The sequence below is a fragment of the Oryctolagus cuniculus genome, chromosome 19, assembly GCF_964237555.1.
Source record: "Oryctolagus cuniculus chromosome 19, mOryCun1.1, whole genome shotgun sequence".
NCBI lineage: Eukaryota > Metazoa > Chordata > Mammalia > Lagomorpha > Leporidae > Oryctolagus > Oryctolagus cuniculus.
This window is the reverse complement of record NC_091450.1, coordinates 44,035,282-44,059,596: the sequence shown is the minus strand read 5'-3', so window position 1 is coordinate 44,059,596 and position 24,315 is coordinate 44,035,282. Positions and strand designations below refer to the sequence as shown.

The 24,315-nt window shown below is 58.9% G+C and overlaps 1 protein-coding gene across 2 annotated transcripts; it reads right to left on the bottom strand.

Annotated features, from left to right (window-relative positions):
• Positions 1 to 5,128: 5,128 nt before the first annotated feature.
• PRKRIP1 (PRKR interacting protein 1) lies at positions 5,129 to 23,220 on the bottom strand. 2 transcript variants are annotated; one of them, XM_008252938.4, is made up of 6 exons: positions 22,646 to 23,220; positions 22,239 to 22,317; positions 21,843 to 21,943; positions 18,581 to 18,666; positions 17,426 to 17,493; positions 5,129 to 5,554 (listed from the first exon to the last, which is right to left on the bottom strand). In XM_008252938.4, exons 1-6 carry the CDS (start codon positions 22,769 to 22,771, stop codon positions 5,451 to 5,453), a joined length of 564 nt encoding a protein of 187 aa, XP_008251160.2. In that variant the 5' UTR covers positions 22,772 to 23,220; the 3' UTR covers positions 5,129 to 5,450. The 2 variants fall into 2 exon arrangements, with proteins under 2 accessions (XP_008251160.2, XP_017195588.1); XM_017340099.3 differs by lacking the exon at positions 17,426 to 17,493.
• Between the last annotated feature and the right edge of the window lie 1,095 nt (positions 23,221 to 24,315).

Here is a 24,315-nt window from a genome sequence, read left to right as displayed (position 1 = left end):
AGCCAAAGAAAAATTCCACTCCTGTCAAGCGGCCCAGGTTTCCTGACGGTTGGGAGCTGCTGCGGGCATGGCACCCTCTCACCCGGGATGGGCCCGACTCCGCCGGCCTCCCCTCCTGGTCACCCACAGGGGCAGGGGAGGCCCTGGGCGGGTGTGGATGGGAGCCAGGAAGAGAAGGCTTTGTTCTGCATTGGCGACACTGACTCACAGGTGAGAGTCATCGCTCGCTCGGTTCAGGTCTCCCCAGAGCTCCTGGGCAGGCCGGAGCCGGCTCCACCCTCCCGCCAGCCATCCCACAAGCCCCGACAGAGGCCAGCCGCAGCGTCAGAGCCGGCTTCCTAACCACACACACTAAACAGCTTCTTTTCCCCCTGAGACAGAGGAGGGTGTTGCGTGGTGACCAACGGAGATGGAACGGCCAAGACACCGACAGCGGGGCGGGAGTCACACAGAGGGAGGGAGGCTGCGGTCCAGATGCCCGCGCTGGGTGGGGGCTGCCTCCCTAGCCGGCTGCTTTGCTCCATCCCCTATAGGGCCAGGGCCACGGCCACCGGGCCTTTGAACAGACCAACCTGTGTAGTGCACGCTGAGGGCAGCCCTCCAGTCCTGCTGAGCCAGCCGGGGGCCTCCCGGGCCTTGTGGCTCCCGTCTGGTCTCCTCGGCCACTCACTCCCATGACCTAGGTCTTGTCATCACCCACAGCAGCCCCTCTGCAAAACCCACAATGCAAACGTCCATTTCCCGGCCTCCCCCCAACCCTTCTGGGTGGGTGGCCTGACCCCCTGCAGCTGGTCTCCACTTCCTGCCTTCACTGCCATCCAGCACCCCCCATTCCCTCTTCAGCTCTGCGGCTCAACCCAAGGGTGTCAGCCACCAGTCAGCGCCGGCGTTGGGGCCACCTGCCTGAGGGAGCGTCCCATCATCCACTCAGCCGGTGACATCATCAATCCAGTGTCGCCCCCCCCCCCCCCCCAGTCCGGTGAATTCTGCCTCAGCATCTCTGGGTCTCCCTGCCTCTCTGCCCCCATGCCAGTTCAGGCCAGCACGGCCTCTGCTCTGTCTGCTCCACCCGTCCCCTTCCACTCCGCTCTCCCAGCCGCAGGGGGCAAGCAGGGTCCTTGCGGCCTCTGTCGAACCCCTGTCCCCTGGGTGGTGCAGAGGCCCCGGCAGCTGGCAGCCCTCCTCGCCACTCCTACACGGCGTGTCCTGCTCGCCATCGTCCCCAGCCCCCAGCACAGGCCTCTGGGCTTAGCAGGTGGTGCCCAGTGCACACAGAACTCAACCCCGCAGCCAGGTTAACTTCCCAGAGCGCGCTCTCTCTGCAATCTGTGTTGAACGATGGTAACGGCGGCTCACTGAAGTATGGGGAAGAGGAAACAAATGTGAACTTCCAGAGGGGTCGGAGAAGGCTTGCTGGCGCCCACCACGGCTGCAGAGGGAGGCAGGCTCTCCTCCCCAGGAACCAGCCGAGTTACAATCATTTCCAAAAGCAGACACGACATTCCAGCTCTAACTCAGGTGTTGGAAAAAGGGAAGTAAATGTAAAATAGTCAGGGTACTTCTCATGCTGCGGGTACGAGGGTTGTTAAAAACCAGCTGCTTTAGGAACCTGGGTTTCAGGCAGGCCGCCCCACAGGGGCCACAGCCGTCTCCTGCAAGCGTAGCTCCCGGCTCTTACGTCCTGGCCACAAAGGCCTTTTCAGGAAGCCCCACCTCTTGTGGGCTGGTGTGGCTGGGGCTGACAGCTCGGAGGACTGACAGGCGCCGCGCACCAGAACCAGGCAGAGCTGAGGGGCAGTGGGAAGGCTCCCCTGGAGGCAGCGACACCCACACTGTGGCTGGAGAGGTGGTGGCCCGAGGTGGGGCCGGGGTCCAGGGATGGGGCTGGAGGGTGCCAGTGGGAGCAAGCGTGAGGGTGGTCTGGCACGAGGGAGGGAAGCAGCACCCTGCAGCTGCTGTTCTGTCCCAAGACTGAGGACAGGCACCGGGGTGCCAAGACGTGGTTTTCAGAGGGTCACTCTGGCTGCTGCGGGGAGAACAAACTGGGGCGGGCATGAGCCGGAGGCCCCATAGCATCCACCCAGGGGATGCTGGTAGTGTGGGCCGGGGCACACAAATGAGCAGGTCCAGGACCTGCTGGTGGACAGCTGGGGGAGCGGTGTGCTCCAGCACCTGTGCGGATGGCAGCCCCGGTGCCCAAGGAGGGAAGATGGAGGAGGAACATGCCTAGGGGCTGAAGTCCAAGTTTTCCTTATACCAAGTTTAAGGCTCCCATTGGACATCCAGGGGGACAGGACAGTCTGGGCACTGAACGGAAGTCAAAGCCACAAGCTGAGAGGGCCCCAGTAAGGGTGGATTTAAAGCCATGGACTCGGGCTGGCGCTGTAGTGCGGGACACTGCTCCCGCGCTCCCTGACGCTAACTGTTCACACAGCTCTGTCCCACACACCCACACCGCACTGCCGTGGAAGGACGGCGCAGGCTCCTGTGGCCTCCGATGGTTTTTCCGACAGTTCATCATACATACCCTGGTCCCACACTTGTTCCGCCAGCAGCACTGTGACTTGGCCTGGACAGAGCCCAGCTAGCATGGTTTCTCCAGACGGCAGACACCAGACGCACGGCCAATGCTGTGCCGGGGTGGGGGCGGGGCATCGGCAAACTCGCCCAATGAGTGAACACCGGAAGCCTGTCACCAGGATGCTTTCTACCAGGGGGAGAGCAGAGCACCACCTCACCCCGCCTCAGCCTGGAACATGCGCGTCACCGGGCGACTCGCTGAAGGGGCTGTAGCCCCCAGCCCCGGCACCCCCCAAGACCCCCCGGCACCCCCAGCTCCGCCACTTACTACCCGCGTGTCCTGGCAAGTTCCCAGAACTCCGTGTTTGGAAACCTTGTTTGGCAGGGGCCTCTGTTGTGGCGTAGAGGGTAAAGCTGCCTCCTGCGAGGCTAGCACCCCATACGGGCACCAGTTCAAGTCCTGGCTGCTCTACTTCCAATCCAGCTCTCTGCTGACGGCCTGGGGAAGCAGCAGTAGGTGGCCCAGGTGCTTGGGCTCCTGTACCCATACGGGAGACCTGAATGAAGCTCCTGGCTCAGTCCTGGCCGTTGTGGCCACTTGGGGAGTGAACCTGTGGATGTGGAAGACCTCGCTGTATCTCTCCCTCACTCTCTGTAACTTTCAAAGAACAAATAAATCTTAAAAACAACAAGCAGCTTGTGTGGCAGGCCCTATGGGAGAGCTAATTGAGGGCAGATTGCTTTAGTCTGAAGGGCAGTGAGACACACACACACAGCTCCTACCTGCTCGTCCACTCCTCCCAGTACCCACAATACCCAGGGCTGTCCCAGGTGGCAGGTAGGGGGCGGGAGCCCCAGCCAGGGACGGAAGCACCTGAGCCGTCACCGGCCGCCTCCCAGGGTGTGCGCGAGGACGCGGGCCCAGACGCGGAGGCCGCTCTGCTCCGGGGCAGCGCAGCCGCACGGGGGCCTCCCTGCTGTGCCGTGCCTGCCGCCCCCACGTCTGCCCCGAGGCAGAGGACCGATACAAACCACTAGGCCTGACGCGCACGCACGCCACGTCTGTGAGGACGAGGGGGAAGGCAGGCCTACCTCGTCCGGTCAGGATCCAGACACGTGAGCTCCGTGTTCCTTCCGAGTCCTAGGGTGCGAGGGCCGTACCCTCGAGGAGTCCCGGACGGCCGAGTGTGCTACAGACGCCTCCGTGTTCCGTTCCAGACTGCTCTCCACCCACGAGCCCCGGCCAGCGCATTACCTCACGATCCTCCCCTAATTGCGGCTCTTTCTGCGGGAGGGTGGGGGAGCGCCAAGTGTCCCCCGCCGCCCTCTCAATGACGACAGAAAGGCTGAGTCACTCCACCTGGGGTCAGAAACCGCTACTAGGGTGCTTGTCCTGCCCGAACATCGTCTTCTGGAACCAGCACGAGTCCGGTGTCCTGCCTGGCGCGGGTGGTTCCTCATCCACTCGCCCCACACGTGCCCATGGCCCAGTGAACTGGCAGCAGTGGGAAGGGTCACGCGGGGTCTGTCCTGTCTGACACAGCGCCAGGGATCCCAGCTCCGGCTCCCCAGCAGCCCCCAGCACCAGCACCAGAGAACGCCTGCGCGCCCCAGGCTGCGGCAAGAACCGTGACCCACGTTTTGGGGGCTGGCTAAGAAACCAACAGTCCAGAAACAGAAGAACTGAAAAAACAAAAGACGGCTAGAGCAGCCAACTAGCCCTGATGAGGGAAACCCGCGTTTCAAACTGCACGGCAGGGTGTGTGCCAGTTCACAGGGCTGACGCCTGTCTCAGCCTCCTGGGAAAGCAGTTCCTGCGGGCGGGACCCCCAGGGCCGGGCTGACCGCAGATGTCCGCGGACAGAGTGGGGCAGGGGAACCTAAACCGCACACGGAAAGCAAAACCCTTCTTGGGCTCCTTCCGCTCAAAACTATTTCCTTAAATCCCGTCAAAGTCCAGGGAAGGCACAAACCATCGCGGTACTTGGAGCTGGACGCACACCATCCAGAAACGGAGCACAGGCTGCAGCCGGAGGCCGCCCGTCCCCTCCCCGCAGGCACTGAGGGCCAGGCCGACCCCGTCACCGCCACGCTCCCCGCAGCAGCACCCCGTCACCACCATGCTCCCCGCAGCAGCACAGGTCCTGCACTCTGGAGGCGCCAGGGTGTGGGGGTGGGCTTGGGTGGCTTCCAGTGCCCTCCCCTCTGACCCTGGCTCCTGTGAGACCAGGGAGGACGCTACAGGCTCCAGTCCACGAGCTCCCCACCCACCTTAGAGGCCCCTGGACTTCAGGATCAAACTGCAGCTCCCGGCCAACACCCCGCTCCAGCCCAGCCAGGACCGCCCACCCTGCACTCTGGGTCACTCTCTCCCGCCTATTCTAGTCTCCGCGCACCACAACCGCTCTCATCACACAGCAGGCCCCCTTCTCGGGGTGCAGTGCCCAGCGAGGTCTGGGCTCACGGCCTGATGCACGGGTGTGTGCTGGGAGCTGAGGACAGACACAGACCCCCTGTGGGAGGCGCCGGGGGCCGGCTCCCCCGGGACAGGACCTGTCCAGTCTTGAAGCCCCATCTCACGGCCCCAGTAATCAGCGTTTCACATGTCTGAACAAAAACCAGGGTTTACTACATCAGCGTTCCCTTCCCGGGTACCAGTCCCAAGTCACTGCTGTCCACTGTGGGAGCCGTGCCAGCAGTGGGCTGGGCGCTCGCTCTCCCCTGCGGGGACACAGATGAACTGTGAACTGTCCAGTGTCCAGGAGATGGCCCCAGGCCCAGTGGCTCAAAGCTCACGGATGACGGGGGTCAGGGCAGGGTTCCCGAGGCCTCAGGAGGGAGGCCGAGAGGGAGGCCTCCTCTCCCCGCTGGGTGTACCGGGTGTGCTGAGCCCTGGGCACGAACGAGCCAGGCCCCAGACAGCTGTGTTGTCATCGCCCCATGACGAAGCTGGGCTCGTCTTCCTCTTCCTCCTCCTCTGTTCCAGACGCCGCCTCAGAGCTACTGGACCGTGGCTCCTGGGCCTGACCGGCTCCTGTAACCACACAAGATTCAGATTACAGCCGTACAGATTTCTTGGAGAGTCAAGGGCACGTTTACCCACAGGAGAGGGGGTGGAGAACGAGGAAACTGCTTCTTCCCAGACAGCCGGTCCTCAACAGCCACCACGCCCGACACCATTGCCCGGAAGCGCGGTCGGCACAGAGGGCCGCCAGGTGCCACGTACCTCCCACCACCCGCAACGTCCAGACTTGGTGGACGTTCCCCACCGGCCCCTCGATGCTCCTGCTGATCCCTCAAGTTCCCACTGCAGTGGCAGAAGGACCTCCAGAAACCACGTGTGGCGAGGGCTCTGCCCACAAGCCTGCCAGCCTCCCGAGCCTGCGGACAGAGGCCCAGACACCCCTCCTCCCGACACCCCACGTGCAGCTCTGCGCTTCTAGAATTTTCCCTGTCGCAACCGCCAGACTGGCAGGGAGAGCAGAGACAACTTGTTCCTGACTCCGCCTCCTCCTCCTCCCCTTCTCCATGGGAGCAGGGAAGTGGGTGAGGCAGGCCCCCAGCTCAGTCACCAGGCAGCACCTGCGGGTGCCGCGGCTTCCGCACCAAGGCCAGGCAAGGTCACCGTGCAGGACTCACGCCCACACTGCACCTGCAGCTTGGCCCTCACCACGACAGCTTCCAGGTGGGAGGCAGGAGGCCCCCAGGCGCACACAGCTGCGCCCCTTCACCCCCGAGGACCAGACACGGAGAAGAGCGCTCAGGGCCAGCGGAGCCGTCTGAGAGTGCAGCCTCCTCAGCGCGCGGCGCCCTCCTCCCCTGCACCTCACGCCAAGCAGAGCGAGTTCCCAGAGTCAGTATTTGTTCAGCCCCCCGCACCCCTCCCCGGGTGCCAGGCCCTGTGCTGTCTTCCCACGTATTTATTACCTTGCTGAACTCTAACAAGAGTCTGAGGTGAGTACCGCTGTCATACAACCATTTCAGAGAGGAAGGAAATAAAACCCTGAAGGCCTGAGTTCTCTGTGGCTCACGCTCACCTCCTCGGACAAGGACCCAGGCTACAAACTCGACAGTCAGAACCCTCAGGGCCCTGCCTACCTTGCCTGCGACAACTGCACAAGAACACAGGCCAGAGGCGGCTGCCGTGCAGCCAGGAGTGCGCGGAGGAGGAGATGATGTCAAAGACCAAGGAGGAATCTGTGGCAGCACCGTCCACAGCCCTGGGCACTGTCTCCGCTCTGAAGGGGGGTCAAGTCCTCCACACCTGTAGTGCACCCCCCACCTACGACCTGGGGCCTCTACTCTAGAACTTGGGCTCAAGGCTGAAACTGGTGACTATCTATCCAAAGCTGGATTCTGTCCCAACACACACAAAAAGACACATGGATGAGGCGACAGAGGAGCCAGTTACCCAGAGCGACTACTGCCGCTGTATACACACACTGAGACCCCACACTGATTCCGCAAACACGCATGCTTCTATGTGTCACTTCAGAAAAACAAAAACAACACAACCCAAGTCATAGCCTGCCCACCGCAGCCCTAAGAACCTCACTGTGTTCACGCAGGTATGAACGCATGGTGCATGCGTGCAGGCAGGAAAACACGGTGCACTCACACAGGTATGAACACACAGTGCACACACACAGGTATGAACACACAGTGCACACAGAGATAAACACACGGTGCACGCACACAGGCATGAACACACGGTGCACACATGGTGCACACACAGGTATGAACACACAGCACAGAGGTATGAACACACAGTGCACGCACACAGGTCTGAACACACAGCACACAGAGAGAGCTTTGAACACACAGCACACACAGGTATGACTACACGGTGCACACACAGGTATGAACACAAGTGCACTCACACAGGTATGAACACACAGCACGCACACACAGGTATGAACGCACAGCACAGAGGTCTGAACACACGGTACACGCACACACAGGTAGGAACGTACAGTGCACGCGTGCAGGTGTGAACACACAGTGCACACAGAGGTATGAACACAGTATATACACACACAGTGTATACACACAGGTATGAACACACAGTGTATATACACTGGTCTGAACACACGGTGCACTCACACAGGTATGAACACACGGCACGCACACACAGGTATGAATGCACGGTGCACACACACAGGTATGAACACACAGTGTATACACACTGGTCTGAACACACGGTGCACTCACACAGGTATGAACACACGGCACGCACACACAGGTATGAACGCACGGTGCACACACACAGGTATGAACGTACAGTGCATGCGTGCAGGTGTGAACACACAGTGCACACAGAGGTATGAACACAGTATATACACACACAGTGTATAGACACAGGTGTGAACACACAGTGTATACACACAGGTCTGAACACACGGTGCACACACACAGGTATGAACACATGGTGCGCACACACAGGTATGAACGCACGGTGCACGCACACAGGCCTGAACACAGATGGATAAGGGCAGAGGTCCTGAGCTCCGATTCTGGTCTGAAGGAAGCAGTACTACGCTGACTAACCCGGACGACGAGGCAGGGGTTAGAGCGAGGCTCAGAGCGTTCCTGTGCTGAGAGCGTCTGGCAGCGGCTCTGCACGTGTGGGAGGCGTGCCGTCAGGGCCTGCAGGCCTCGGTCTTCGAGAGGGGATGTGAGCCAGCTGCAGGGGTTCAAGTCATCTGGCATTCGACAGCAATAGTTCACCAGCTCACTCTTCCAGCATAGTAACTAAACGAACAGTAATAAACGGATAACTTGCTAGCCGCTATGCTTAATGTTGGGGGTGCAAGAATTAAAAAAAAAATAGTCACAAATTAAAACACGGAGACACTACAACACACAGATTAGAACGGCCACCATTTCTTTAAGAAACCACAACAGTACCAAACGCTGGCAGATACGGCACGGCAGAAGCGCTGACTCGCTGCTGGTGGAGCGCAGACACGGCGGCTGGCAGCTTCCCCGAGAGCGAAACAAGACTGACTTCATACACAAGTCAGCGACCGCACTCGTGAGCACCTGCTCATTCATCTGGAATTACGTGCTCACCCATGTCAGCTGCAGCTTTATTCATAATGCCCAAACCTGGACGCACCCAGGATGTCCTCAGCCAGGTGAACGGATAAATCCGACGCACGACTAGTCAGCAACAAACAAGAACCAGGTAGCAGACACGGGCGAACCTCGGGTGGTTCTGCCAAGTGAGAAGCCAGTCTGGAAAGCTGTGCACACGTAATCCAACCCCATGACACTGCAGAGGAGGCCAGGGCCGAGACAGGCAGAGGTCGGCAGAACAGGTGACACAGAGGGTGCTTTGGGCTGTGTGACTATAATGGTGGATGTGTGACACCGTGCATCTGACGGAATCCATAGCATAAAAAATTAAACCTTAATCGTTAAAATGACAAAGTCACTGAGGCCGTCCGCGTCCCAGGACAGAAAGCAGGAGTGGCAGAGCAATGCAGCCGCGGTGGAGCGCAAGGGAATTCTGGAAAGGAGCGGGGTCTGTGAGGCTGCAGGCGCTGCTCACTGCCCGGTGCTCCAGCTGCTCCAGCCCCTTCCCCAGGGCACGTCCGTGTGCGCAGAACTGGACACCGCCTACTTGAAATGGACGGCGGGCGCAAAGCCACTCAGGTTGGAGTGGGAAACGCCAAGCCTCATGGTAGCAGGTTGGAGATACAGGCACGGCGCTCGGCTCAGAGACACAGATGGCGGCACCTGTTGGTGCTGTCAGTTGAGAGCCCCGGAACACCAACGCCCCAGCAGCGAAGAGCACACGGAGCCCCCAGGTCTTGGTTTCCAACACCAAGCCTCCCATTAAAGGAGCCAGGACTTCCTGCGCAAGCGGCTGGGTCCAGGTGGGAGGCAGGAGATCTGGTGTGTCTTACGGTGCCAGAAAACAAGGAAGTGCTTAAAAAAAGGAAAGAAATGGCACCACAGCGACGGGACTTTGTCAAAGGGACACAGGGACCGGCAGAGAACATCCGTCGCCAGAGCTGGAAGGATGGGAGCGAACTGGATCAGAACTGCAGTACCAGTGAGACACCGAGCAGTTGGCACTGGAGCAGAGACGATACAGCAACTGGAGAAGAAACGGTCGCCCGTGCAGAAGTCTCAACAGTGGGGAGCCTGCTGCCCAGGCCCCGCACGCAGCGGCTTCGTGCCAGGCCAGCGAGGGAAGGGGATGGAACGTGTCCACGGGGAGACACTGACCGCCTCGCCGGCAGCGATGGCGCACATCACCTGACGGGGTGCATTCCTGATGCGGCCAGGACCACACTGCCCCTCTGTGGTCTTACTCCCGAAACACACAGCCCCAGTCAATCCCAGAGAAGGCCAAACAGCAGGCCGGTCCCAACCAGGGGATCCTGCAGAACGCCTGACCCAGGTGAAGTCCTAGAAACGGAGCCCGAGCCGCACCAGGGTTACAGGCCCTGGACTGCGGGGCAGGAACGGGCCTGAGGCACAAACCAAGGGAAGCAGCACAAGCTGACCAGTGTCCTACTGCTGCTGTTCATTAGTGCCTAGGGTCCCACGGTAGCCGAGCACACGAGAAGCCTCCAGATCGGCGCTGCAACATTTTTCTGGAAGTCTAAAATCACTCTACAACAGAAAGTTTATTTTAACAAGCTGGAACTGGGATTAGAAGCACACAGGGTCATCAGGCAGGTTCTACACCCACGGCGTACAGATTTACAGGCAAGGTGGGTGGAGAGACTTACAAGAGGAAGCAGAACAAGAGGGAGGTGAAGGGCGGAGAGTTCTCCAGGCGGATGAGCGGTCAGGACCACGGACAAGAGAAAGTCTCCGGCTGGAGTGGGCACGGCAAGGATGCAGGACAGAGGTGGAACCCAAAAGAGCAGAGGGCACGTGGCAGGGAGCGGCCAAAGCCAGGTGCTGGAGACAGAACGGGAAGAGGGTGGCAGGAGGGGTGCCAGGGCACGTCAGGAGTTAAGTGCGGTAACTGGGATCGGATCCCCGCCAGCCATCCACTTCCTCTGCAGGCACCACTGCCACTCTGTGCCCAAGGCCTCTGGTTTGTAAAACGGAGACACCTCCACAGACAACCGCATGGACTGCGGCGAGGATGATGCTGCGACTACGTGGGAAGCTCTAGAACTAGGCTCACACGATAAACATTTAACAAGGCTCACTACTGCTCCTCTGTAAGCAGAACGAGTGACTGCAATCTGTGTGTGTGCGTGCATGTGTGTGTGTGTTTAAAGATTTATTTATTTTGGGGCCGGCGCTGTGGTGCAGCAGGTTAAAGCCCTGTCCTGAAGTGCCGGCATCCCATATGGGCGCCGGTTCTAGTCCCAGCTGCTCCTCTTCTGATCTGGCTCTCTGCTGTGGCCTGGGAAAGCAGTGGAAGATGGCCCAAGTGCTTGGGCCCTGGCACCTGTGTGGGAGACCCAGAAGCTGCTCCTGGCTCTGGATCGGCTCAGCTCCAGCTGTTACAGCCATCTGGGGAGTGAACCAGTGGATGGAAGACCTCTCTCTGTAACTCTGTCTTTCAAATACGCAAAGTTACCAAGAAGGGGCGAGAGAGATTGAGAGTTCTTCTCATCTGTTGGTCACTCCCCAAATAGCCCCAACAGCCAGAGCTGGGCAGATCGAAAGCGGAGCAGCCGGGACAGGAACCGGAGCCCATAAGGGATGCCAGCACTGCAGGCGGAGGCTTAACCTACCAGCGTGTGCCCGCGACCTGTTCCTCTAAAAGCGCTCTGGGGCGGTGCACAGGAGTTCGTGCAGGGGAGGGGAGAGTGGAGGCTGTTCCCGCGAGGCTGTCGGCAGCCCCTGAAAAGACCCGACTGCCTCTGTGCGCACGTTCCTAACCGTGGAGAAACGTTCCGAAGCCAGCACTGGCAAGGACGCGGCAGAAGCGCAGAGCGCACACTGCTGCTGGCGCTAACACTGGGCCTGTCCCTCTGAGGGGAACTGGTGACAGATTCCCAGGGCTACGCGTTCTTTCTGCGGTGCAATCCGCCGACTCCCGCTGTCGGAAGTCTGCCTTAACCTATTCGCTTAAAAAGGCGGAGGGACGTGTCACTAATGTCTCCCACGAAGACAAAACCGGAATCCACCCAATGCCGGGTAAAGGCGGCTCTGCGTCTACCACGGCACGTCCACTGCGGGTCATCCAGTCACTGCGAAACCTACCAGGAATGCAAACACTGGTGATGCTGGTAAAGTAAGCAGAGAGCTGCCTACGCCGTAACTGTAACCACACACAGTGGGTACACGAGACAAGAACACAGAGAAGAGAGATCTATTCTGATGCTGGTAAGCTCTGCCTGCGACTTCCTTATATTATTTATGTTACTTTTTCTTGGTTGTTCAAGATTATTCATTCGTTTGAAAGTCAGAGTCAGAGAGAGAGAGAGAGGAGAACCAGACCTCCCATCCACTGGTTCACTCCCCAGATGGCTGCCAGGCCAAAGCCGGGAACTTTATTCGGGTCTCCCATGTGGGCGGCAGGGGCAGGGGCAGGCGCTTCAGCGGGGAGCTGGATCCCAAGTGGAGCAGCCGGGACACTACCTGGCGTCCGTGTGTGGTGGCGGCTTTGCCGCTCCGCCATGACGCGCCACTTTTTTTTTTTTAAAGAGAAGCTAACCTTTGAGAAGTTGCTGCGCCAAGCTCAGATCCTACTCGTTTATTACCTCATTTGACGTCATCACCACTATAAGGTTAGACATTTAAGCACACTGAAGAAACAGACTGTAGCAAGAACGCTCACACATGCCTGGTGGCCTCGCCAATCTTAGTTCATAGAACAAGGGCATCAGTGAATGCCAGCGGAGATCTACTTTTTTTTTTTAAAGATTTATTCTAGGGGCCAGCACGGTGGCACAGTGGGCTAAGCCTCCTCCTATGGCACCCGCATCCCTTATGGGCCCCAATTCGAGTCCTGGCTGCTCCTCTTCCCATCCAGCTCTCTGCTATGGCCTGGAAAAGCAGTGGAGGATGGCCCAAGTACTTGAGTCCTTGCACCCACGTGGGAGACCTGGAAGAAGCTCCTGTCTTTGGATTGGTGTAGCTCCAGCAGTTATAGCCATTTGGGGAGTGAACCAGCAGATGGAAGACCTTTCCCTCTCTGTCACTCTGCTTCATAAAATCTTTAAAAAATAGAGATTTATTCTACTTATTTGTAAGTTAGAGAATTAGAGAAAGGGACACAGAGAGAGATCTTCCATTCACTGGTTCACTCCCCAGATGGTTGCAATGGCCAAGGCTGAGGCCAGGAGCTTCCTCCCAGTCTCCCATGTGGGTGCAGGGGCCCAGGTGCTTGGCTCATCCTCTGATGAATTCCCAGGCCACAGCAGGGAGCGGGATCAGAGGGGAGCAGGTGGCCGCCCTGCTGGCTGAGCCGCACACTGGACTCCTTTCTTCTGAAACCCAGGACCCTGGGCCCAGCACTGACGCAGCGGGTCAAGCCACCACCTGTGGTGCTGGCACCCCATGTGGGTGCTGGTTCGGATTTCAGCTGCTCCACTTCTGATCCAGCCCCTGCTAAAGGCTTGGGAGAGCAGAAGAGGGTCCAAGTGCTTGGGCCCCTGCACCCACGTTGGAGACGCAGAAGGAGTTCCTGGCTTTGGATCAGCCCAGCTCCAGCTGTTGTGGCCTTTTGGGGAGTGAACCAATGGACTGAAGATCTCTTCGCCTCTGTCTCCCTCTCTCTCTCTGTTAACTCTTTCAAACAAATAAATCTTGAAAAACAAAGAAAGAAACGGGCTGGCGTCGTGGCACAGTAGGTGAATCCTTTGCCTGCGGCCCAGCATCCCATATGGGCAGAGGTTCGAGTCCTGGCTGCTCCTCTTCCGATCCAGCTCTCTGCTGTGGCCTGGGAAAGCAGTAGAAGATTGTCCAAGTCCTTGCGCCCCTGCACCCCGCATGGGAGACCAGGAAGAAGCTCCCGGCTCCGGATCGGTGCAGTGCCGGCTGTGGTGGCCATTTGGGGAGTGAACCAATGGAAGGAAGACCTCTCTCTCGGTCTCTCCCTCTCACTGTCTGAAACTCTACCTCTCAAATAAATAAAATCTTAAAAAAAAAAAAAAAAAGGAAAAGAAAAAGAGGAGGTGGGACTCGAACCCAGGCATTCCAATACGGGAAGTGGACATCCTAACCTGTGGCTTAACCCACTGTGCCTCAACGTCCCTCCCAAAATTTTAAAATGGTCATGTAGTACCTTCCTGCTCAGATGACACACAAGGTATGGATAGATTTCCAACACGGTATGCTCAGGGGCCGGGTGTCGTGGTTAAGCCAGCAACCACTGCTATGGGTGCTGGTTTAAGTCCCAGCTACTCCACTTCTGAGCCAGCTCCCCACTCATGCACCTGGGAAAGCTGCCGAGGATGGTCCGAGTGCTTTGGCCCCTGGCACCCACACGAGACCCCCAGATGGAGCTCCTGGCTTCCGCCTGGCCCCCTGGCCCAGCCCCAGCTGTTGCTGCCACCTGGGGAATGAACCAAGGGACAGACAATCTCTGTCGTCTTTCAGATAAACAAATCAGGGCCGGCGCTGTGGTGCTGCAGAGTAAGCTGCTGTCCGCAGAGCCGGCAGCCCAGGAGCCCCAGTTGGAGTCCCAGCTGCTCCACTTCCGACCCAGCTCCCTGCTGATGTGCTGGGAGAGCAGGGAAGTCCCCGGGCCCCCACATCATGTGGGAGACCTGGAAGAAGCTCCTGGCTTCGGATCAGCCCAGTCCTGACCACTGTGGCCATTTGGGGAGTGAACCAGCAGATGGAAGATACCGCTCTCTCTTTCTCTCCTTGTAACTATCTTTAAAATAAATAAATCTTTAAAAATAAATAAAATAAAAAATAAATCTTGGGGGGAAAAAAAAGACTCACGTGGCCCCAAGAGTAAACAGTGCCGAGGCCAGGAACCTGCTCGTAGGCACCCTGTAACAGACCACCCGAGGCCCCGGACCTCTGGGGTAGGCAGGCCCGTGCCGGGTGTCACAATACACCATCCTGGGAATGCAAGGCTCAACCGTCACAGACCTGGCTGAGTGCCTCCGGGATTGTCACAGGCGAATCCCGCCCTGAGGGCATCTTCAGGGAGTGCCGGGCCAGCACAGAAGACAGCAGGTTCGACCTCTCCAACAACAGCACAGCGCCCCAGCCACTGCCCTCCACTGTGTGTCAGGAGAAAAACCAACCTCCGAGCCCACAGAGAACCCAGCAGGCCCCTGCAGCCACGCTGTGGCCCAGCTGAGCATCAGCACGCCTCTCTACACAGTCCCCTGGGACGCCGAGAAGCTCCATGAGCTGGGAAACCGGGGAGGAAATGGAGAAGAGGAGGCAAGCGGCATCGCCACTCCGACGCTGGTGTCCCCAATGCCACTCTGCTCCGCTGGCACGCGGCACGCGCGCTCTCCGAGGTCTGCCAGCTACGGTGCCAGCTTCTCAATTCAGCCCGAGAGCAGGGCCAGGGACTAATCAATGACCTTCAAAGCTGTCTGACCGCAGCCCAGAGCCCGCGTGGAAGCTAAAGGGAATCTCACACAACAGTGCTCCACGCTTTGACACTTTCTAGTCTATTTCATTCAGGCTTTAGAAAGACCGCTGCGGCCTCTGACTACGGTTCATGTCCTGGCGACTGAAGGACAGCAGTCCTGCTCTAAAACTGCCCCACGGTATGGCTCCGCACGGGGACACAGCACAGACGGCTCCATTTAAAACAAGATGTGTGGCTGGGCATCGTGGTGCAGTGGGCCGGGCTGCCACCTGTGACACCAGCACACCATGTGGGCGCCAGTTTGAGTCCCAGCTGCCCCGCTTCCCCGCCAGCTCCTTCTAATGCACCCAGCAAAGTAGCGCAAGATGGAGCCCTGCCACCCATGTGGGAGACCAGATGGAGTTCTGGGCTCCTGGCTTGGTCTGGCTCAACCTCAGCCATTGTGGCCACCTGGGGAATGAACCAGGGTACAGATCTCTCTCTTTCTTTCTCAGCCTTTCTAATGAATAACTAACTTAAAAATGGTTAGGCGCTCTCTCAGCCTGCACTGACCACTAACGAAGCTGACCAAGCACAGACTACAGTGGCCATGCCTGATAAAGAATTCAGGCTTTCTTTTCTTTTTTTGAAAAAGTCAATTACAAAGAGGGAGATGCAGAGAGAGAGAGAGAGAGAGAGAGAGAGAGAGATCTATCCTCCACTTGATAGCTGCAGTGGCATGGTCTGGGCCAGGCCGAAGCCAGGAGCTTCATCCGGGTTTCCCACGTGGGTGCAGGGTCCCAAGGACCTGGCCCATCTTCCTCTGCTTTCCCAGGTGCATTAGCGGAGAGCTGGATTGGAAGTAGAACAGCTGGGACTCAAACCAGTGCCACAGATGGCAACTTTACCTGTTATGCCACAGCACCTGCCCCAGAATACAGGTTTTTCAAGGTCAAACTCATCCTGCCTATAAATTTATTCTTAAAACATATGGAAGGATATATGTTTGGCAAATATAATGAACAAAACATACGGAAAAATAAAAACAAAGGCTTTACAGAATTCCTCCAGAAAATCACTCAAGATGCAAACAGTCACATCAAGAAGCCGCAAAATCAGACCCCCAAGAGGGAGGGCCAAGGTGCCCAGAGCCTAGGACAAGGAGCCCCAGCTACAGTGTCCCTGGGCAGAACGAGACCAACTTCTACGCCCAGTCCTCCCCGTGGGCCAAGCACGCCTGTCCCCAGGAGGGGCAGGCGTGGGGAGGCGTGTGTGCGTGACTGATGGCAGACCGGAGGAGCAGCCACATTTTAGCAGTTTGATTTCACCTAGGAAAGGGGAGGAGCGGCCAAGGCATCCACCACGTGTCGCCTGGTGCCTTCACCACCCACGAGAAGCTGCTCCGGGAAGGCGCCAAGCACATTTCATCGTCAAAGCCTGATTTCCCCTACGACTGAAACTCAGTCGCCCGCTCAGGAAGCAAGCCGTCAATCCGGGAACAGCCGCGGACTCGGAGCTGGTGGACAGCTGACCCTCGCCCCTCTGCAGCGGGGGCGGGGCCCGTCCCCCCCTCATTCTCAGCCTGTGGGCTTCCTGGGTCGGCACTGCAGCATGGGCAGTGGGATGCTGACCCAGTTACTGCTCCTTGTTAACAGAACCTCCATTCCCTCTTGGGTGGCGACACACCCGGCTCCCAGGGATGAAGACAGCAGGTTTAAGTTACGGTAACTCTGCTATTCACCCAGCCTGAGGGCAGCTGGGGATGGCAAAAGGCCCTAGTCTACGAGGTGACATCTGCGTAGGCTTCAGGGGGACCCTCTGCTTTTCAGTACAAAAAGACCACCCCCAGCCCCTCCTGCCTGCCCTGCATAGGGGTAGTGTGATGGCAGGAGCTGTGGCAGCCATCTCACACCCCTGGGCAAAGCCAAGAGAAGCACAGGGCTGCTGGGCCACAGGCTGCCACCAGACTTCTCACCACATAAAGGAAACACGCTCCTCTCTGCTAAAGTGGAGCCGAAAGCACCGATCAACCCAGCAAACGATTCCATCAGCCAAAGGGCCGCTTGTGGCAGGAGCACTGGGCAGCCCTGTCATCTTCCCTCGTGGGCAGGAAAGCACAGGCTGCAGGCCCCTCCCAACTAAAAGGCGAGAGCGGTGACGGACAGGAGCCAGCACCAATGGCCGTGGTCCCTGGGCTCCCTCAGCCCTGCCTGAAGGGCGTGCACCCCAACTCACTGGGCGCCCACAGCTGTCTTTTTGCTTAGACTGGTTTGGCTTTCTCACCCTTGCCGCTAGATAAGCCCTAACTTCTACAGACGAGCGGCCAGCTCTCCCAGGGCCAGCCCAGCGCCCACGGCCCTCAACCCCAGCGGTTCCCGAGGCTCAGCCACCACAGTCGACACTGGCACGAGGCTGCACCCAAGGAAAGAAGCCACTGCTCACCTTCTTTCTGCTGTTTCTGTTCAAGTTTCATCTTCTTTGCCAGTAATTTCTTCTCTTTTAACTTCTGGCTGCAAATGCACCACACACAGGTTAACTGCCTTACTGTAGTCTAGAAAACAAACATCGGGGCCCGGCCGGAGATGTGGTGTGGCGAGTAACGGGAGCAAGTTTGAATCCTGGCTGCTCCACTTCTGATCCAGCTCCCCGCTAATGCGCCTGGGGAAGCAGCTGAAGGTGGCCTGGGTGCTTGGGCCCCTGCACCCACATGGGAGACCTGGAGGCTCCTGGCTCCTGACTGCCCCAGCTCTAGCCGTTGTAGTGGATGGAAGATCTCTGTCTCTCCCTTCTTCCCTCCCTCTGTAACTCTGCCTTTCATATAAATAAATCTTTAAAAAAAATACATTATAGGGGCCAGTGCTGTGGCATAGCAGGTGGGGCCGCTGCCTGCAGTGCCGGCATCCTATGTGGACGCCAGTTCAGGTTCTGGCTGCTCCGCTTCCGGTCCAGCTCCCTGCTAATGCGGCTGAGGAAGCAGCGGAGGATGGCCCGGGTCCTTGGGCCCCTGTGCCCATGTGGGAGAACTGGAAGAGGCTCCTGGCTCCTTGCTCTGAATCAGCCTGGCCATTTGGAGAGTAAGCCAAAGGATGGAAGACCTCTCTCTCTCTCTCTGCGCCTCTCTGTAACTTTGAGTTTCAAATAAATAAATCTTAAAAATTTATAAAAAAATTATAACACTTTTTTAAAAGATCGATTCATTTGAAAGGCAGAGTTACAGAGAGAGAAAGACAGAGACAGGTTCCAGGCTCCTGATCTCGGCCTGGCCCAGCCCTGGTCACTGTGGGTGCCTGGGGAATGAACCAGAGGATCAAAGGTCTCTTATTCTCTCTCCCTCTTTTTCCGTCACTCTGAAAACCACAGAAGTGAGGGCAGCACAGAGGCCCGAGTGCTCCCCAGAGTCCTGGCCCCTGAGCTCTGCAGGAGCCGGACCTGCCCCAGGTGCTGGGAGTGACAGCAGCCCCCAGCGGGCTGCTCAGCTGCAGGCAGGTCACCGCGCTCTGCAGGGCGATGGGGCCCTCCCGGAGGACTGGCTCGCTCACTGGCCGCCCACTTTCCCCTGTGCTGGCCTGCCCCGCCCCCGCCCGCCACGGTTCTCACCGCTTTTTCCGACGCTTTGCTGTCTGCTCCTCCGCAGCGATTTTATTCTTTTCCAATCTCTTCTGAAACTCTGCATCCAATCTTTGCTGCAAAAAAAAATCAACCTTCAGGCACACGCTGGTGTGGGGAGACTACAGGAGGCTGCACACAGGCGGGTGCTACAGGCACACCCGGCCAGGGCAGGTCATCAACGTGGGGCTGTCTAAGGGTGAGGGACTCAACTCCCCGAGATGCTACATGGTGCACCACACACACACACACACACACACACGGCCGGGGTCCTGAGGCGCAGGCAGCACTGCCCATCTGTGCTACCAGGGCCTGGACACCATCTAGGGACCGCCGGACAGTCAGACCACGGGACTGAAGTCCCAACCTGAGCAACAGTTACCCAAGCAGCATAACAACACACTTGCTACTAAATCCAGCCTGGCACACACAGGCAGCTCTCTGGTGCTAGGCTCGGCGTCATCTTTCCCCAGGGGGGAGGGGGGCATCGTAAGTGGTCTCCCCCAGGGCTCTAGGAAGACTCATGGAGACAAACTACAGAGAAGGACCTGTCAGCCATAAACCCATCCACTGCTACAAAGTCACTGGCGGCAAGCTCCATGGCGCCATCACGGAGGGAAGAGGTGCCTGCACAGAGCCGTGGTCGGCACTGCCAGGGCTGGGGGGCCTGCACACAGGCAGGGTCCAGAGGAGCCCAGTCCTGGGGGCAGGCGGGCAATCAGCTTTGACTACAGGAAAGCCAACGACACAGTCAAGTCCAGATGGCTGCAGAGTGCTCAGAGGGAAAGCCAAAGTCTCTCTGCGGGGCCTGGAGCCCTGCAGGGAGCGGCCGCCAGACACCGCGCGGAGAAAGGCAACCAGGCAGCTCTGGCGGGACCAGCACCGGGCCTGGCTGCGCATTTCCGCGACTGGCGAAGTTCACGAGCACCTGGTCTGCACGGTTTTCGGGCTCAACCTCTTCATCTCCGAGGATGCTGAGTGGCTCACTCCCCCTGCCCCTCCTCCTGTTACAGAAGCCCCAGCCCTGCCTCCACTTGGTGGAACTGCTCGATTGGCTTTTTTTTTTTTTTTTTTTTTTTGACAGGCAGAGTGGACAGTGAGAGAGAGAGACAGAGAGAAAGGTCTTCCTTTCCCGTTGGTTCACCCTCCTCCAATGGCTGCCATGGCTGGCGCGCTGCGGCCGGCGCACCGCGCTGATCTGAAGGCAGGAGCCAGGTGCTTCTCCTGGTCTCCCATGGGGTGCAGGGCCCAAGTACTTGGGCCATCCTCCACTGCACTCCCGGGCCACAGCAGAGAGCTGGCCTGGAAGACGGGCAACTGGGACAGAATCCGGTGCCCCGACCGGGACTAGAACCCGGTGTGCTGGCGCCGCAAGGCGGAGGATTAGCCTAGTGAGCCGTGGTGTCGGCCTCGATTGGCTTCTAAACTGAACCTGTATCTCCCAATGTGCCAATCATTCCACACCAAATAAAGCTGCCCTTAGGGGTGGGCGCTGTGGGGCAGCGGGCCGGGCGGCTGCTTGGGCTGCCCATGTCCCACAGGGCAGAGCACCTGCTGTGAGCTCCCACCACACCACACCTCCAGTCCAGCTTCCTGATAACACACCTGGCGGGGAGCAGCTCGTGGCCCACGTGCTCCAGGTGGGGCCCCAGATGGAGCTGCTGGCTCCTGGCGCTGGCCTGCCTCAGCCCTGGCTGCTGTGGGCATCTGGGAAGTGACCAGCAGACCCTCTTTGACCCTGCTCTCTCTGGAACTGTCCTTCTGCCTTTCAAATAAATCTTAAAAACAGAAACAAAAAAAGACCCTGATACCCTGCTGTGCCCTACCAGTCACTGAAACGGACAAGGATTCCCTAACCTTTCTGGAACAAACCTCACAGCCTGTGTGTTGCCTCTGTGTGGATTTCCTCTGGATCTTTATTAAGTACACAAAAAGTTTAACTTGCCGTGTTTAAATCATAAATACATTAGATGACAACCTGCTCCAGCCCCTCCCCCAAAGCAGTTCACAATTAAGATGTGTCTGATCTGGCCGGCGCCACGGCTCACTAGGCTAATCCTCTGCCTTGCGGCGCCGGCACACCGGGTTCCAGTCCCGGTTGCCCCTCTTCCAGGCCAGCTCTCTGCTGTGGCCAGGGAGTGCAGTGGAGGATGGCCCCAGTACTTGGGCCCTGCATCCCATGGGAGACCAGGAGAAGCACCTGGCTCCTGCCATTGGATCAGTGTGGTGCGCCGGCAGCGGCAGCCATTGGAGGGTGAACCAATGGCAAAGGAAGACCTTTCTCTCTCTCTCTCTCACTGTCCACTCTGCCTGTGGGGGGGAAAAAAAAAAAAAAGATGTGTCTGATCATCTGCACACACACAGCACACTCCTGCCGGTGCCAAGCCCGCCGCAGGGGCCACCGGAGAACCACCACACCTGGCCCGAGGGAGGCTGCAGGACAAGCAGGCTCGGGGTGAAAAACAGCAACGGCCCCGTTCTGTCCCCAAGCAGAGTTCTCCCAACTCAATTCTGGCCGTTCCGGGAAGCTGTTACATATTTTTTTCTGTATCCTGGCTGCCTCTTGGCTTATTTTCTGTTTCATTTTGAGAACGTCAAATACAGAGAAGCTACAGGCATTACACAGTACAGACCTCACTGCCTCGCTTCTACAGTCAGTGTTTCGCTACGGCATCATATCCCCTATCTATGCCTTCACTCATCTGTCAGCCAGTATTTTTTTGGGGGGAGCATTTCGACAGAGGCTGCAGACTTCAGTCCACGCCTGAACATGCCTACCATTACACAGCGTTTAATACTGTTGTTTTGCCTCAACTCAATTCACCTGACACGGGGGTTAAAGCACTCCAAAAGTCACTAGAAAGTGAACTGAACGCAATGTCCCACGAGGGCTTTAAGAGGGTGGGAGAGCTGTTCCGGCCCCTCCAGCTGAGTAAGTTTCCGGTGTTTAGAATTAAACTTTAAGCAATAGTCAAGCTCTTAAAATATTCAAGTATTTGACGCCTGTCATGAAGAACTATCAGCCCCAAGGCTACAAAACGCAAGTTCTCCAAGAACAGACTCAACGGCAGCACCCCGCCTCACACCAGCCGAGAGGAGAGGACAGGGAACGGCCAGGGCTTGTGGGGGCTGTGCCGTGCCGGGGCACCCTCATTCCCGGCCTCCTGGGAGCACCTGCAGGGATTCTGAGCTCCCACAGGCCACGACCCGCTGTGCCCACTCGTCTCCCAGCGCCGGCACGGGGCGCACCGACCTTCTCGGCCATGGCGTCCATGTAGTCCTGTCGCTGGTACTCTCTGCGGCGCAGGTGCCTGTACACGTGGAACTCCCCGCTGCCGGCCCCGGCGCTCGAACCTATAGCCAGGAGAGAGCAGAGCGCCAGATGAACCGCCGTGGCCAGCACGCGCTACCCCAGCCACGGGGACGCTGGAGGTGAGCGCTGCAAGAAGCCACTCCGGGCCCCAACCAGAGGCGCACAGCGTGGTTCATAGACGCCCCCGGCTCCCGGCTGTGGGTCAGCCCGGCTCTGGCTGTTGCAGCCCTATGGGGAGGGAACCAGCGGATGGAAAAATCTCTCTCTGCCTTTCAAATAAATAACGACATATTTTTAAAAACCTGTAAGCTAGGGCCACACACACACACGCCTTACCCATCACATCTCGGACGAACTCCGGGGGAGGTCGAGGCGCCCACTCGCTCATCTTCTCTGGAATGGGAACGGCTTTGTCCTGCAACGTTTCAACCGCACACCGTCCGTGAGCGCAGCCCTGCCGGGGGCCCTCCGATCCTAACCGAGGAACCTCAAGCGCACCGCGGGGAGCAGGGGCTGGCCTGCAACCCACCACCAGCCCCGGGCCCGGGGGAGGCTCCTGCCCCGCCGCCTCGCCAGGGCTAGGCTGCCCGGAGCGGCGAAGCTCACTACCCACCGGGCGGGCTCCTCCTTCCCAAGAGCGGTTCTAGAAAGGTTGCGGCTCCGAGTTCCCGAGCCTGGGGACGGGGAAGATGGACCCCTCCCCCGACCCCAGGAGCCGGACCGGAACCAACGCCCCGTCTCACCGGGTTCTTCATGAGCCGCTCCAGCTTGAGCTTCTGCTCCTCCGCCGCATTCTTAGGGATAACTAACGTCTGCGGCTCTTTCTTGGGCCTCGGTGGTCGCACCGAGGAGGCGGCCGAGCTCGCCATGACAGTTTCCCCCCTCCCCCGCTTCCTGCGGGGAGTAGCGGCGACGGCGCGCACTTATGACGACAGAACGGCGCGCCGGCCACGCATGCGCACTCTCCGAGCGGAGGGTGGGTGGGTGGGTGGGTGGGTGGGTGGGCGGAAGCAACCTGCGGAGTCCCGGGCCGGCGTGGGTTGTGTTGATCAGAGCTGCGTGACTTCATTTCCGGTTTCCGAACAACTCCCTGCCGTCAGACGCCCCTGGCTCTGGGGAGGGGGGGAAGTGAGACCCTCCGTGCCCGGGTGGCCAGGCCGCAGCCGACCTCTGCTGTCCCCTTGATGTCCGTCGTGGTGGACGTCGGGATGGCTCCCAGCACCTGCTCCCTTTCCGCTCTTGCCTCCGGCCTTTGTGGGGCTTCCTCGGCCCGGCCCGTCTCCCGTTTGCAGGAGCCGGTGCAAACGTGGGCGTGGCCTCTTTCCCCGCCCCCAGCAAACGGAGACTGTGGAGTGGGCGTGGCTCCTGGCCGGGCCGGGCCCTGGGCACCCAGGCCTCAGGAGCAGAGCCCAGGACTGCTGTGTCCGCTCATTCAGAGCCGCACTATTTAGACGTGGGAAAGCCCGAGCGTCCCCCCTCTCTGGCTGGCGCGAGCCTTGGCCGTTGCTTCTCTCCCTCAGTCGGGTGGTGGTCGGTGGACACGTTGATCTCACCGGCCACGCGTGGTTCTGGGGTCTCAACATTTAAACCCGGCCGGCTGGGTAGAGGAGCTTAGCGAATCAGTGTGGGTGGGCCTGGTCCGATCAGCTGTAGAGGGCCCCCCCCGGGGGGTGGGGTGGGGGCAAACTGCCCCTCCTCCAGGGAAGGGAGGGTTCTTCCCAATGGGTGGCTTCTGAACTGGGGTCTTGGCTTTTTTTCCTGGCTCCTGGCTTCGGATCGACGCGGCTCCAGCCGTTGTGGCCATTTGGAGAGTGAACCGGACATATCTCTCTGTCTCGCCCTCTCACTGTCTGTAACTCTTTCAAATAAATAGGTAAATAAAACCTAATCACAGGAGAGGCCTCACTTCCTGACAGCGTCTAACCCAGAATGCCAGCACAGCCACTCGAACCCTTCCCCAAAATCACCCAGCTCTCGTCTGAATCCTCCGATAAGCCCTTCCCGACACCCTCTGGCCCAGGCAAGCGTGGTCTTCGCTCTGCTAATTAGCGAACACACCCGTTCCAGCGGCAGGTGCGCGCCTCGTGGGCCGCGCAGGTGTCTGTTGGTTTGGTGGTCCTTTGTCGCCCCCTTGAGGACAGAAGTTTTGTCGTCGGCACTGTTGCATCCCCAGTGTCCGGGCAAGGTCTGGCCCCCAGGGAGGCTCCACCACCATTTCCTGATGCACGCAGCCCTGGGGGTGTGGCTCTGGGTCTCCAAGGGCCCGACAGGGGAGGCGGCTGCCTGCTTAGCCCGGAGTCTCTCTCCCTTGGAGTCCCTGGGTGGAGGGACAGCTGGGTAAGGCGAGAGCACCCACAGGGTGCTGGGTTGGTTCTCTAAAGGCTGCTCCTGGCTGCCCGATGGTGAGCGGCTT

Coding starts and splice junctions, on each gene's coding strand:
- PRKRIP1 (XM_008252938.4), bottom strand. CDS start 22,771: ATGGCGAGCTCGGCCGCCTCCTCGGTGCGACCACCGAGGCCCAAGAAA. Junction 21,944..22,238: donor GTTCGTCCGAGATGTGATGG/GTAAGGCGTGTG, acceptor TCCTGGCTATAG/GTTCGAGCGCCGGGGCCGGC. Junction 5,555..17,425: donor ACAGAAACAGCAGAAAGAAG/GTGAGCAGTGGC, acceptor GTGTGGTTACAG/GAGCCGGTCAGGCCCAGGAG.